The sequence below is a fragment of the Panthera leo genome, chromosome B4, assembly GCF_018350215.1.
Source record: "Panthera leo isolate Ple1 chromosome B4, P.leo_Ple1_pat1.1, whole genome shotgun sequence".
NCBI classification, from domain to species: Eukaryota; Metazoa; Chordata; class Mammalia; order Carnivora; family Felidae; genus Panthera; species Panthera leo.
Genome location: NC_056685.1, coordinates 44,369,720 through 44,385,473, shown reverse-complemented (window position 1 = coordinate 44,385,473; position 15,754 = coordinate 44,369,720). Strand labels below are relative to the sequence as shown.

At 35.4% G+C, this 15,754-nt stretch overlaps 1 protein-coding gene across 1 annotated transcript in view; it reads left to right on the top strand.

Moving 5' to 3' along the window:
• Window positions 1-340: 340 nt before the first annotated feature.
• LOC122224241 (NKG2-A/NKG2-B type II integral membrane protein-like) overlaps window positions 341-15,754 on the top strand; it is a 56,557-nt gene continuing 41,143 nt past the window's right edge. Inside the window, exons 1-4 of the mRNA XM_042945802.1 lie at window positions 341-527; window positions 933-1,010; window positions 1,481-1,543; window positions 2,076-2,224. Of these exons, the coding sequence (XP_042801736.1) occupies window positions 341-527; window positions 933-1,010; window positions 1,481-1,543; window positions 2,076-2,224 (477 nt within the window). The remainder of the gene's footprint in view (window positions 528-932; window positions 1,011-1,480; window positions 1,544-2,075; window positions 2,225-15,754) is intronic.

The window sequence follows — 15,754 nt, the reverse complement described above, 5'->3', positions numbered from 1 at the left end:
AAATGTTTCTGTGGAATCTGGCCTTATATTAATGAGGACAGTGTTATTCATGAATTCCTTTCTTCTTCACTAATCTATTGCTTTACATTTTTCCAACCAATACTACTGTGTCAAACAGAATATCAGAATAAAACCCATTTATTCTATCATGACACACTCCTTTAAAGCTCTTAGGAAATTAGTACCAGATTTCACATTGTTCAACTGCAAAAGAGTAGTATCACTTACCCCGCGCTCCACCCCGTGTGAGCAATCTTGTCCTTACATTACATACATTATTTATCAAGACCTTCAGTACAGTTTCATACAGCTCTGTGCCTGTCACGACTCAGCTGCAGACATGAATAGCCAAGAAGTCACTTATGCAGAACTTAATCTGATGAAAGACTCAAAGAGACAGCAAATGAAACCCAAGGGCACTAAAAGTTCCATTTCAGTAACTGAGCAGGAACTGCTCTATGCAGAGTTAAATCTTCAAAATGCTTCTCAGGATCTTCAAGGGAATGACAAGAATTATCACTGCAAAGGTAAAACATTTAATATGCACACAGTATAACTTTTCTAGGATGTGCAGTTACGGTGCAGGGGTGTAGAGAATGAGCCGGGAATGATCTCATAGTTTTCATTTGTGAATATCAGAGCTTGGAGTTGGATAATGGTATTCTAATTGAAATCTAAAGACTAACTTTACTCAGCTATTGTAATTTGTAGTCTTTGACCAAAAGCTCATGGAGTATTACCTTTACTTAAAATGCAATCATATATTCTGGGAAAAGATTACGATGGTAGATATGGGCTTGGGGTCCAAGTGTTTATTTGTGACTCCCTGTGCATCTGTAGTTCTCTTATATGTAACTTTCCTAAATAATTATTTCCTTCCACCCTTTCTCAGTGTTTTCATTTCTCTTCTAAATATTTACTATTATTTCCAGGGAAGCTCATTGCTAGGATCCTGGGAATCATCTGCCTTGTCTTGATGTCCACTCTGGTAACAATAGTAGTTGTTACCCGTAAGTGTTTGAATGACTATTTGGGAACTTTTCATTTTAATGACTGTCAGTGCCTCAAAATGTCTCCTACTATTATGGAATAGAATTTCCATTTTAATGCATATGTGCTCTAAATGTGCAATGGTTATTCTGAATTTGTCAAAAATAAAAATAACAGAATAATTGCAGACAGCATTACACATGTGTTCAGATGTCATTACTCAAAGAGATGATCTAGGAGAAATGTTGTTGAGAAATACAAATTAATTCTTGAGATCGATTATGCCAAATACTATAAGAGATGGTGAGGTTTGGTTTTGTAGGCTTTCGAAATATTTTCTCCCTAATCATTACTTTATTAATTTTGCTTAGTAATATAAATTTTATTACAGTTTTCTAATTCTAAACAATACAGAAAGTTTTAAATTGAGAAACTCAAATCATTACAATGTATTTGGTTTAATATTAAATTTTTATGAGGCTTCATTTAGTTTTTTCAGCTACTGAAATACCAGAGCAGAAAAATTTGTCCCTGACAACGAAGATCCAGAAAGGTACAAAGTGATTTTCAAAATTCTAATATTAACATAGTTTCTATTTTATCTCTACCTTTGGCTGGGCAACAATGGTACTGGAGTTTTTGGAGGAAAATTAATTACAAAACTGGGTAATAATGGTTCAGAAATGATGATTATACGAGAGTATTACTTCTTAGGCAACAATATGAAGAGATACTCATTTAAAATTGCCATACCCATTGTTGCCAATTTCCTCAAATTTTCTTCTGGTATAACATGATGAGAGATAAATCATTTTACTATTCTAAAAAAGTGGCTTTGTTCAGTGATCTCAGGACATGCTGAGATGGATATTTTTGTGTGTTTGCTTTATATGGACACATAAGTTAGGGAATGAGAAGCTGACCATTCTCTCTGTGTGTACATGAGCATATTTTGTTTTATTTATATGGGTCTGTGAGGGTGCATAAATATGTACGCATGTATATCCATATACAAGTATGTAAATTTACTAGAATTTGTTAGTGTTCAAAATGCTTTTGGGTAATATCTCATAATCTTTCTCCAGCACATCACTGTGGTTGTCCCAAAGAGTGGTTTGTGTATTCCAACAATTGCTATTACATTAGCACTGAGAGAAAATCATGGAATGAGAGTTTTATGTCCTGTGCTTCTAAGAACTCTAACCTGCTGTACATAGATGATGAAGAAGAAATGGTAAGATTTCAAATATTCCAGATTTTATTAATAGCTTGTCAGTTAATATAATATTTGTAGAGTTCATTCATAGCTTTGTACATATTTATAGTTTATTTTAAAGTCTGTTAATATTACCTAGTTTGACTCTATGATATTTTATTTATATTTTTATATTTTAAGGTACGCTTGATAATTTCCACTTCTTGCTTTTCATAGAAAATTGTGCTTCTATAAATGCTCTTTTGCCAGAAATAAACTTTGCTATTTAATTTTACCACACATCAGGCCTTTGTCAGCCCTGCCAATTTCAATATTATGAAATATCTTCGCTTATTTTTGGACTTTATGTCAATGGAATCATGCGGTATGAATTTTTATGTGTGTTTCCCTTCGCCCTCATGTGTGTGTAATCCATCTATGCTATCACATTTGTCTATAGTTTGTGAATTTTCACTGCTGTCTTATATGAATATGATATTTTAAAATCTATTCTCAGATACAACTTTAGTTTACTTTTAATATGTGGTGAGGGCACTATGAAGAATTATTTTATGGAAAGCCTTTTTGGGGCACCTAGTTGACTCAGTCAGTAGAGCATGCGACTCTTGATTTTGGGGTTCTAAGTCCAAGACCTACACTGTGTATAGGGATTACATAAAAATAAAACCTTAAAAAAAGAAAAGCCTTTACTGTATCTTTTTTACATATTACTTTGTAATTATAATAATATATATGAGGCATAACTATATAGTATATAATATGTTTAGGCATGTCAATATTATATTTATCACAATAAAATAATAATGTAGAAATATAACACTATCATGGTATTTATGAGTAATCATAACACATTTTCCTCTAAGCATTAGAATGAAACTTCACCTTCACAGGTATGTGTGTATTTCAATTTATTAGATTATTCCAACATTTTTCTAGCTTATTGCGTGAATACATGTTGTACCAAATGGGTTCTTGATCCAAAACGCAGTAGTCTGACAAAATTAATATAATAAGCTCTGAATGTTTCATAACAGTACCATTTTCTGGGCTGTAACTCATTAGGATTGTTTCTTTTGTGTTAGTGAGAAGTGCTCAAGTGTGTCCCTTGTCCATTTCTTCTAGATGGTGTCTTCTTTTCCCTTTTTAGAAGTCCTTGTCATATTTTAGATAAGAGCTCTTTTTTGAGTTTTAAGATGCAAATGGATCTTTGACTCTTGTGACTTGCATGTTTACTCTTTTAATGACCAAAATTTATTAATGTCACTATAATTCAATTTATCATTTTGGGCATTGGTGCTTGTTTGGGACCCATTTCAGAAATTAGTTAGAGTTCATGAATATAATTTCCTATATGACTTTCTAGGATTTGTTGATTTATTTATTAACTTTTAACTAAGGTTTATGATCCATTTGTGATGCTGTATTTGTGATGCTGTGAGATAAAAGTGAAGGTTATACTTTTCTACATCACTACGTAATTGATGGAACAAAATTTGTAACAAAGTAGATTCTTTTCTTTACATTTAATTTTTATAGAGTTATATATGTAAGTATATAAGCTCTAATATGCTTTATAAGATAGTAATCTATTATATATCTTTATAAAATTATATATACATATAATCACAACTACACAGTCTATCACAACCCACAGCAGCTTAAGTAAAATGTAGAGCCTTACTTTTCTTTATGTCCCTCTACTGTGTCCCATTTACAATAGAATTGTCTTAAATATTTCTGTATTTATACTGAGAATCACATGGATGTTATAATTTTGCTTCAACTGATAAGTTTGCTTCAAATATCAAACAATTTAGAAAACACAAGAGATGAAGGAAAATCCGTCCATTAAGCCTAATGGTAGTTTTATTCTTTCTTTTGTTCCCTCTTTCTTCCTGATGATCCAGGACTCCTTTTATCATTTAATTTCTGTTAAGATAATTCCCTTTAGCAGTTCTTTCAGAGCGGATCTGGTGGTGGTACATTTTCTTAGTTTTCCTTTATTGGAGAATCTCTTGATTTCCCCTGCAAGCCTGAGTTATATTTTTATTGGATAGTCAATGGTTTTGGATTGGAATAATGCAGTTAGTATCAAAAACTTTTCTGTCTTTCCAGCATGCCTTTTCCCCGTTATTTTGACTGGAGAGAAAAAATTTGGGGGGGATTTTTGTGTGTACCTGTTGTGTCTGTGGTTTGCTGGCCTCTCAGGCACCAGTCTGGGATATGTGAGGTGAAAAGAAATTCCAGGGAGCTGACCTCCCTGTCATTCCTCGGTTTTCCAGGGCTGGGATCTGCCAGCTTTCTCATTACCTTTCTAAATCTTCTTATGTTGTCTTATTATGTATAATGTCCAGGGGTTCTAGCTATATTTAGTGGGATGAATAGGGAAAAGTCTATCCTCTATATTTTTCCAAAACAGGAAGTCTGGTCTGTGGTGGTTTTAATTTGAATGTTCCTAAGGCAAACAGTTTTGAGCATCTTTTCCTGTACTCATTTGCCAATCTTCTATGTTTCTTGGTGATGTAATTCATGAAATATTTGATTATATTTAATTTTTGTTATTTGCATTTTGAGAATTCTTTATGTAACCTGGCGGCAAGTCTTTTATTAGATGTATGATTTTCAGTTATGTCCTTCAAGTCTGTGATTTTTCTTTGTCTTCAAAAAGCAGAAGTCATTTATTTTGATGAAGTATACTTCATCAATTTGTTCTTCTTTGGATCATGCTTCTGGAATTCTGTCTAAAAAGTCTATCTAGGGGCGCCTGGGTGGCTCAGTTGGTTAAGCGTCCGACTTCGGCTCAGGTCATGATCTCGCGGTCTGTGGGTTCGAGCCCCGCGTCGGGCTCTGTGCTGACAGCTCAGAGCCCGGAGCCTGTTTCGGATTCTGTGTCTCCCTCTCTCTCTGACCCTCCCCTGTTCATGCTCTCTCTCTGTCTCAAAAATAAATAAACGTTAAAAAAAAAATTAAAAAAAACAAAAATAAAAAATAAAATGTCTATCTAAAAACTAAAAGAAGTGTATAGTTTACGCTTAGGTTTACAATCAGTTTGGAGCATTTTTGTATGGAGCTTAGGGCATGTAATTATTAATATTATTTGATAGTTATTTCCACAGCGTTTGTTGACAAGACTATACTTTCTCCAGTGAATGACTATGCATCTTTGTTGAAATCTGCATTCCCTATATGTGTGGATATAAATTTTCACCTTCTAATCTGTTTCATTAATCTAGTTATGTATTATTTTTAACTTTTTTAACGTTTATTTATTATTGAGAGACAGAGAGAGGCAGAGCATGAGCATAGGTGGTGGTGGGGGGGGGCGGGCCGAGAGAGGAGGAGACACAGAATCTGAAACAGGCTCCAGGCTCTGAGCTGTTAGCACAGAGCCTGATGCGGGGCTTGAACCCACAAACTGTGAGATCATGACCCCAGCCGAAGTCGGACGCTTAACCAACTGAGCCACCCAGGCGCCCCTAGTTATGTATTTTTATTTCAATTTCCTGTTTAAAAAGCTATTTTTTAAAAAATACATATATATTAATTTTGCTTTGTTGTCTTGACTACTCTAGATATTTGAGTGGTATTTTCTCTTATTTTTATTTTTTAAAAGTTATTTTTTCAAATAAGAATATTAGTTTTATCAAATGCCTTCTGCAACAGCGAAGTCATATTTTTTTTGCAATGTATTAAATTTCAGTTAGTTAACATATAGTGTAATATTAGATTCAGATGTAGAATTTAGTGATTCATCACTTACAATACGCAGTGCTCATCACAAGTACCCTCCTTAATACCCATCACCCATTTAACCTATCTCCTCCCCCATGCCCCTCCAGTAATGATCACTCTGTTCTATTTAAGAGTCTGTTTTCTACTTTGTCTCTCCTCTTTCTCCCCTAAATTCATCTGTTTTTTTCTTAAATTCCACATGTGAGTAAAAGCATACGGTATATGGTAAGTGTCTTTCTCTGTATGACTTATCTTAGCATAATACTCTCTAGCTCCATCCACATCATTACAAACGGCAAAAATTCATTCATTTTTTATGTTTTGGCTGAGTAGTATTCCATTATATATATGTAACACCTCTTCTTTATCCACTCATCAGTCGATAGACATTTGGGCACTTTCCATAATTTGGCTATTGTTGATAATGCTGCTATAAACATTGGGTTGCATGTATTCCTTCATATCTGTATTTTTTAACCTTTGGGTCAATACTTAGAGATGCAATTGCTGGATTGTAGGGTAGTTCTCTTTTTAACTTTTTCAGGAACCTCCATATTGTTTTCCAGAGTGTCTGCACCAGTTTGCATTCCCACCAACAGCGCTAGAGCGTCCCCCTTTCTATGCATCCACACTAACATTTGTTGTTTCCTGTGTGGTTCATTTTAGCTGTTCTACCTGGTGTGAGGTGATATCTCATTGTAATATTCCCCGATGGTGAGTGATGTTGAGCATTTTTTTCATGTGTCTATTAGCTAGCCATCTGTATGTCTTCTGTGAAAAAACGTCTATTCATGTTTTCTGCCCATTTTTTCACTTGATTATTTGTTTTTTGGGTGTTCAGTTTTATAAGTTCTCTATAGATTTTGGATACTCAGCCTTTATCAGATGTAATTTGCAAATATCTTCTCTTATTCCAAAGATTGACTTTTAGTTTGGTTGATTGCTTCCTTCTCTATGCAGAAGTTTTTTATCTTGATGAAGTCCCAATAGTTCATTTTTGATTTTGTTTCCTATGCCTCAGAAGATATATCTAATAAGAAGTTGCTATGGCTGATGTGAAAGAGGTTATTGACTGTGTTCTCCTCTAGGATTTTGATAGTTTTCTGTCTCACATTTAGACCTTCTATCCATTTTGAATTTATTTTTTTTGTATGGTGTAAAAAACTCATCCTGTTTTTTTTTTTTTTTGCATGTTTCTGTCCAGTTTTCTCAACACCATTTGTTGAAGAGACCATCCTCTTTCCATTGGATATTTTTTCCTGCTTTATCAAAGATTAGTTGACCATATAGTTGTGGGTCATTTCTGAGTTTTCTATTCTGTTCTATTGATCTGTCTATTTTTGTGCCAATGCCATACTGTCTTGATCGCTACGGCTTTGTAATACATCTTAAAGACAAAAATTGTGATGCCTCCAGCTTTGTTTTTCTTTTTCAAGATTGATTTGGCTATTCGGGGTCTTTTGTGGTTCCATACAAATTTTAAGATTGGTCTACCTCTTTGAAAACTGCTATTGGTATTTTGATAAGGATTGTATTAAATTTGTATATTGCTTTGGACAGTATAGACATTTTAACAATATTTTTTCTCCCAATCCATGATCATGGAATGTTTTTTTCATTTATTTGTGTCACCTTCTAATTTCTTTCATTACTGTTTCAGAGTTTTTAAGTACAGAGCTTTCACCTGGTTGGTTACGCTTATTCCTAAGTATCTTATGGTTTGGGGTGCAATTTTATATGGGATTGATTCTTTAATTTCTCTTTCTGATGCTTTAGTTTTGGTGTATAGAAATGCAACTGAATTCTGTACATTGATTTTGTATCCTGCAACTTACTGAATTCATGTGTTAGTTCCAGCAACTTTTTGGTGGGGTCTTCTGGGTTTTCTGTATAGGGTATCATGTAGTGAAAATTTGACTTCTCTCTTGCTGATTTGGATCCTTCTTATTTCTTTTTGTTGTCTGATTGTTGAGGCTAGGACTTCCAGTACTATGTTAAATTACAATGGTGAGAGTGGACATTCCCTGTCTTATTCCTGACTGTAGAGGAAGAGCTCCCAGTTTTTCCCCACTGACGATAATATCAGCTGTGGGTTTTTTGTATATGGCCTTTATTATGTTGAGGCATATTCCCTCTATCCCTGCTTTGTTGATGGTTATTATGTTGAGTCATCATGGCTGGATGTTGTATTTTGCCAAATGCTTTTTCTGCATCTATTGGAAGGATCATAAGGTTCTTAGCCTTTCTTTTATTAATGTGCTGTATCACATTGATTGATTTACAAATAATGTACCACTATTGTAGTCCACGAATACATCTTACCTGATCATAGTAAATGATTATTCTAATGTACTATTGGATTCAACAAGCCAGTAGTTTGTTGAGAATTTTTGCATTCATGTTCATCTAGGATATAGGTCCATACTTCTCTTTATTGGTGGGGTGTTTGTCCGGTTTTAGAATCAGGGTAATGCTGGCCTCATAGAATGAGTTTGGAAGTGTTCCTTCCGTTTCTATTTTTTGGAATAATTTGAGAAAAATAAGCATCAACTCTTCTTTAAATGTTTGATAGAATTTTTAAACATATTTGCATATTTTCATAATATTCTCATATAATTTTACTGAAGTATTATATACATACAGATGAAAACACATGTCATTCATGCCAACAGATGGCAGAATTTTCAAGTGTCACTGTCACATGGAATGAGGAAATGAATTTTACCAGCACTGCAAAATACCCCTTTCATGTCCTTTTCTTCATTAAAGAGCACATTATGTAAATGAAATCATACTATGTGTATACTTTATATTTGGCTTTTTTAGGTAAAGCTAAACTCGTGAGACCCATCCCTATAATTGCATGAATTTGTAATTTCTCGACACTTCCTTGCTGTTCTATTGTCTGATTCTGCTACAACGTATTTTTCCATTCTATTGATGATGCCCTTGGAATTTGGGGTATTGTTCCATTTGAGGCTACCACGAGTTCTTCTACTATTCATATTTTAGCATCAGCTTTCAAATATATATATGTTTATCATTTCTTCCTTCCTACTATGACTTTAATTAACTTCCATATCCATCTATATCTATATCCAATCTATATCTATATAATGTCATTATACATATCATATCTTCATAACCATTTATCTGTTGGAAGACACTTCGTTTGTTTTCATATCTTGGCTACTGTAAGTAATGTTGTATTGAGCATGGCTGTGCAGAGATCCCTTTGAGATACTGACTTCAGTTCCTTTTAATAGATACCAAGAGTGAGATTACTGGATCATTTGATAGTTCTATTTTTAATTTTTTGAAAAACCAGTATACTATTTTCCATTGTGGCTGCACCAATTTACACTCTCACCTGAATTTTTCCCATTCTTCACATTCTACCAATATCTTTCCTCTTTGTGATAAAAGTCATCTGAACAGATGTGAGGTGATTATCTCATTACTTTATGCTCACTGATTTGTATTTCCCCGATGAGTCATTTGTTGGGCACCTTTTCATGTACCTACTGGCCATTTATATGTCTACAGAAAAACGTCTACTCAGATCCGTTCCCCATTTTAAAAATTGGATTAGTTTCTTTTTTGTTATACTGTTGGAATGGTTCTTTTTATATGTTGGAAATTAGTCCCTTGTCAGATGTATGGTTTGCAATTACATTCTCTCATTCAATACATTGTATTTTCAGCTTATTGATTGTTCCCTTTGCCGTGCAAAAGCTCTTTATTTCAATGTAGCCTCACTTTTTATTTTATTTTTTGGTGCCTGTGCTTGTGGTGACATATTCTAGACATTATTGCCTGGACCACTGTCAAGGATCATTTTCCTTTTGTCTGTACCAGTGATTGCATACTTTCATACATTTTTATGTTATGATTTTTTTGGTTGCTGTTTCAGTTTGAAGAATTCCCTTTAGCATTTCTATGGGATAGAGGTCTAGTACTTATGATGCATGGCTTTAACAGATCACCAGGGGAGTCCTGTTGCTGTAATCCTGTGACTGACACCTACGGCTAGAGTAGAAACTGATCCAATCCACCATCCCCTGGGATGGTGGGAAGTTCTTTATCTCTCCTGTATTTTGGAATGATAGCTTTGCTGAGTAAGGTATTCTTGGTTGACAGTTATTTTTTGCCTTTGATCACTTTGAAAATAGTATCCCAAATTCTGGGGAAGAGGCAGAGTAAGAAGGTCCTAAACTCACCTCATCTCATGGACAAAACTAGATAACACCCACATAACTGTAAATAACCTAGAAAATGACCCAAAGACTTACAGAACAGACTCTGAACAGCTGAATGTAGAAAAGAGGACACATCCAAGAGCGTAGAAAGTCCAAAGATCCAGTCACAAGCTAGGCAGACCCTCAGGACCGTGCATGAGAAGAGGGGATGCCATGGGTGTGGAGAGAGGAGAAGAAAAGGCCCTCACACAAAGCACCCCAGACATGGGGAACACACTCAGAGAAGATGAATTTCCATTACATTTGGCTTCAAAAACCAGAGGGGTCTTATTTTGTGAGTTCTTATAATCAACCTGGCTTAACACCTGGAAATTTATTTATTTTTTAAGACTTTATTTAAATCCAAGTTAGTTAACGTTTAGTGATATATATATATATATATATATATATATATATATATATATTTCACTAAAAGTGAAATATATATATATATTTCACTAAAAGTGATATATATATATATATATATATATATATATATATATATAAAATCAGCATTTTTTGTATCCTTTGGATAGATACCTACTAGTGAAATTGCAGGGTTGTAGGGTAGCTCTATTTTTTGTTTTTGTTTTTGTTTTTGTTTTTGTTTTTGTTTTTTGAGGAAACTCCATACTGTTTTCCAGAGTGCCTACCACCAGCAGTGCCAAAGGAGTCCCCTTTCTTTGCATACTCACCAACAGCTGTTGTTTCCTGAGTTGTTAATTCTAGCCATTCTGACAAGCGTGAGGTGGTATCTTATTGTGGTTTTGATTTGTATTTCCCTGATGATGAGTGATGTTGAGTATCTTTGTGTCTGTTTGCCATCTGGATGTCTTCTTTGGAAAAGCATTCATGTCTTTTGCCCATTTCTTCACTGGATTACTTGTTTTTGGGAGGTGTTGAATTTGGTAAGTTCTTTAAAATTTTGGATACTAGCCCTTTATCTGATATGTCATTTGCAAATATTTTTTCCCATTCTATCAGTTTCCTTTTATTTTTGTTGATGGTTTCCTTTGCTGTGCAGAAGTTTTTATTTTGATGAGGTCCCAATAGTTCATTTTTGCTCTTGTTTCCCTTGCCTCTGGGGACATGTATAGTAGGAAATTGCTGTGGGTGAGGTCAAAGAGGTTACTGTCTGTTTTCTCCTCTAGGGTTTTGATGGTTTCTTGTCTTACATTCAGTTCTTTCATTTATTTTGTGTTTATTTTTATGTATGGTGTAAGAAAGTGGTCCAGATTCATTCTTCTGCATGTCGCTATCCAGTTTTCCCAATACCATTTGCTGAAGAGACTTTTTTCCATTGGATATTCTTTCCTTCTTTGTCAAAGATTAGTCGGCCGTACATTTGTGGGTCCATTTCTGGATTGTCTATTCTGTTTCATTGATCTCAGTGTCTGTTTTTGTGCCAGTACCATACCATCTTGATAATTACGGCTTTGTAATTCAGCTTGAAGTGTGGAATTGTGGTGCCTCCAGCTTTGGTTTTCTTTTTCAGGATTACTTTGGCTACTTGGGGTCTTTTGTGGTTTCATACAAATTTTAGAACTGTTTGTTCTAGCTCTGTGAAGAATGCTGGTGTTATTTTGATAGGGATTGCATTGAATGTGTAGATTGCTTTGGGTATTATCGACAATTTTTCCATTTCTTTGTGTCTTCTTCAATTTCTTTCATAAACTTTCTATAGTTTTCAGCATACAGATCTTTTACCTCTTTCGTTAGGTTTATTCCTAGATATTTTATGGTTTTCGGGGCAATTATAAATGGGATCAATTCCTTGATTTCTCTTTCTGCTGCTTCATTAAGGGTGTATAGAAGTGCAACTGATTTCTGTACATTGATTTTTATAACCTGCAATTCCTTAACAATTCCTTAATCTGTTCTAGCAGGTTTTGGGTTGAGTCTTTGGGTTTTCCACACAGAGTATCCTGTTGTCTGTAAAGAGTGAAGGTTTGACTTCTTCCTTGCTGATTTGGATGGCTTTTATTTCTTCTTGTTGTCTGATCACTGAGGTTAGAACTTCCAACACTACGTCGAACAGTGGTGGTGATAGTAGACATCCCTGTTGTATTCCTGACTTTAGGAGGAAGGCTCTCGGGTTTTCCCCACTGAGGATGATATTAGCTGTGGGTCTCTCATATATGACCTTTATGGCCTTGAGGTATGTCGTTTTTATTCTTACTCCTTTGAGAGTTTTCCTCGAGGAAGAGTGCTGCCTTTTGTCTCATGCTTTTCTGCTCCTATTGTGAGGACTGGGTTGTTCTGAATCTTTCTTTGATTAATGTGAACACCTGCATCTTTAAAACCGAGTAGTTGTAGCTCTGGGAGAGCCCAGAGAGCATAGAACACTTATTCTTCACCCTTAAAGAGACAGCACAACAAAAACATGAATTGAAAAACATCTGGGATATACAAGAAAGAGATATATTTACTAATCTCAGAGCATGTGCTGGAGGGCAGGGATCTTTAGGATTCTTTTCCAAGAACAAAGGAGCTGTCTGGTGCCATCTCCCTCTCTTGCTCTCTAGCATAGTGACCAAGACACCTGTGAGAATCAGTGCTTTACCAATGATCTCCACCCAACTTGATAACACAGTATGTTACTTCTGTGCTACCCTGGAAACACACCTATTCTGCCAAGCCCCTCCCCAGGTCTCTTCCCACAGCAGACTTGAGTAAGCCTTGTTAATACCATGTTCCTTGCCTCACATTCTCCTTTGAATCTGCCCCTTTCAACATGCCCTTGGCCAGAGCCCATCCAAAGTGGTGTCACAAGCCTGGTAGTAGGCAAGCGGCCACAACAGGGGCCAGCACCACTCCAGAGGTTTCCTGCCCTGGAAGACAAGGGAACGTACCACACATCCAGGTCCAAATGTGGCCCAGTAGAGGGCTGGGGTCTGATATCTAGTCTGACTGCATGCACTGCTCACAAAACTTCTCCTAGAACAACATAGGGATGATGCCCTGCCATTCTGTGCTACCGAATCTTTGGCAAATGCCTGGTCTGACTCAACTCAAGCTCAAGGAAGCCCCAGGGTGTCCCACTAATAACACTGGAACCAAACTCTGCTCCCAACAGACTCAGAGAATCATTGCAGATGACTGGAGTGAAAGCAATAGCAGCTCAGGCACAACAGTGGGGCTCACACAACACACAGGAGACACCCCTGTAATGCCAGGTTCTTCTGAACAAGTGACATTGCATAGCAGGGCTCTACAGGAGCTCTTCTTCATAAAGCTGCTACTTTCAAGAACAGGGATGTAGCTGCCTTTCTTAACACACAGAAATAGACACAGAGTTAGGCAAAATGTGGAGAGAGAGGAATGTTTCAGTGAAAGAATAGGACAAAATCACAGCAAAATATGTAAACGAAACATTGATAAGTAGTATGTTTGATAGAGAATTTAAAGCAATGGCCATAAAGATACTCACTGAATTTGAGAAAAGAGTGGAAGACCTCGGCGAGACCCTCAACGGAGAAAGAAAAAATACACAATAACTGAAATTAAAAGTAAACCAGAAGGAGTAAATAGTTGACTAAAGGAAGTAGAACACATCAGCAACCTGGAGTACAGAGTAATGGAAAGCAACCCAACTGATCCTGAGAAAGAAGAAAATAATAACAATAAATGAAAATAGAACAAGGAAGTTTGGAGACACCATCAAATGTAATAACATTTGCTTTATAGAGATCCTAGAAGGAGAAGAGAGAGAAAAGGTGGTAGAATATTTATTTGAAGAAATAAGAGGTGAAGTAAGTTAACTTAAGGAGATCTACACCAAGACACATAACAATTAAAATGACAAAAAGTAGGGTCAAGAGAGAATATTGAAAGCATCACGAGAAAGGAAAACAGTTACATACAACAGAGACACCATAAGGCTATTGGCTGCTTTTTCACCAGAAACTTTGCTGGCCAGAAGGGAACCGCGTGATACATGTAGAGTGCTGAATGAAAAAAAAATCTGCAATGAGGAATACTTTTTCCAACAAAGCTATCATTCAGAACAGAAGGAGAGATAGAGTTTCCCAGATAAACAAAAGTTAAAGGAATTAACGACCACTAAACCATCCCTTCAAGAAATGTTAACAAGGACTTTTTGAGTGGAAAGGTAAGACCACAAGGAGGACTAAGAAAAACAGGAAGCACAAAAGCACTAAAATTAAGTATATCCATAAAAATCTGGCAAGGGATTCACAAAATAAAAGGATATAAAGTATGACACCATACACCTAAAATGTGTGGTGGGAGAGCAGTAAGAATGGGTTCAAAAGAGACTATCAACATAACATAGACTGCTATAATATGCAGAAGATGTTAACATAAACCTAATGGTAACCAGAAATCAAAAACCAGTAATAGATATGTAAGAATAAAGATAAAGGAATCCAAATATGTCATTAAAGAAAGCTAGGAAACCATGAGAGAAAAGAGCAAGAGAAGAAAAGAATGGAATAGAATGGCAAAAACAACCATAAAATAGGTAACAAAATGACAATAATTACATACCTGTCAATAAGTACGTTGAATGTAAATGAATTAAATGCTCCATCAAAAGACACAGGGTGATGGAACGGATAAAAAAGCGAGACCCATGTATATGTGCCTTCAAGACACTCACTTCAGAGCTAAAAACACATGAAAATGAAAGTGAAAGGATGGAAAAGCATTTATCATGCAAATGGAAGCTAAAAGAAAGCCAGGGTAGCAATACTCATTTCAGACAAGATAGACTTTAAAACAGATTGTAACAAGAGACAAAGAATGACACTCTATAATCATCCAACAAAAAGATAAAACAATTATAAATATTTATGCAACCAACATGGGAGCACCCAAATACATAAAGAAATTAGTAGCAAACTACAAGGAAGTAACTGATAGAAATACAATAATAGTAAGGGACTTCAACTCCCCAGTTATACCAATGCATACATCATCCAAACAGAATATCAACAAGGAAACAGTGGCTTTGAATGACACACTGGAACAGATGGATTTAACAGGTATATTCAGAACATTCCACCCTAAAAGAGCAGAACACACATTCTTTTCAAGTGCAGATGGACCATTCTCCAGAATAGGCCACAAAGCAAGACTCAGCAAACTGAAAAACACTGAAGTCATACCATGCATCTTTTCTGACCACAATGCTCTAAAATTAGAAATCAGCCACAAGAAAAAAATATGGAATGAACACAAATACATGAAAGTTAAATTTCATGCTACTAAACAGTAAATGGGACAACTAAGAAATCAAAGAGGAAATAAAAAAATAAATAGAGGCAAATGAAACTGAAAACACAACAGTGTAAAGTGTTCGGGATACAGCAAAAGCTCTTTTTTTTTTTAAATTTTTTTTCAACGTTTTTTATTTATTTTTGGGACAGAGAGAGACAGAGCATGAACGGGGGAGGGGCAGAGAGAGAGGGAGACACAGATCATGCTACTAAACAGTAAATGGGACAACTAAGAAATCAAAGAGGAAATAAAAAAATAAATAGAGGCAAATGAAACTGAAAACACAACAGTGTAAAGTGTTTGGGATACAGCAAAAGCTCTTTTTTTTAAAAAAATT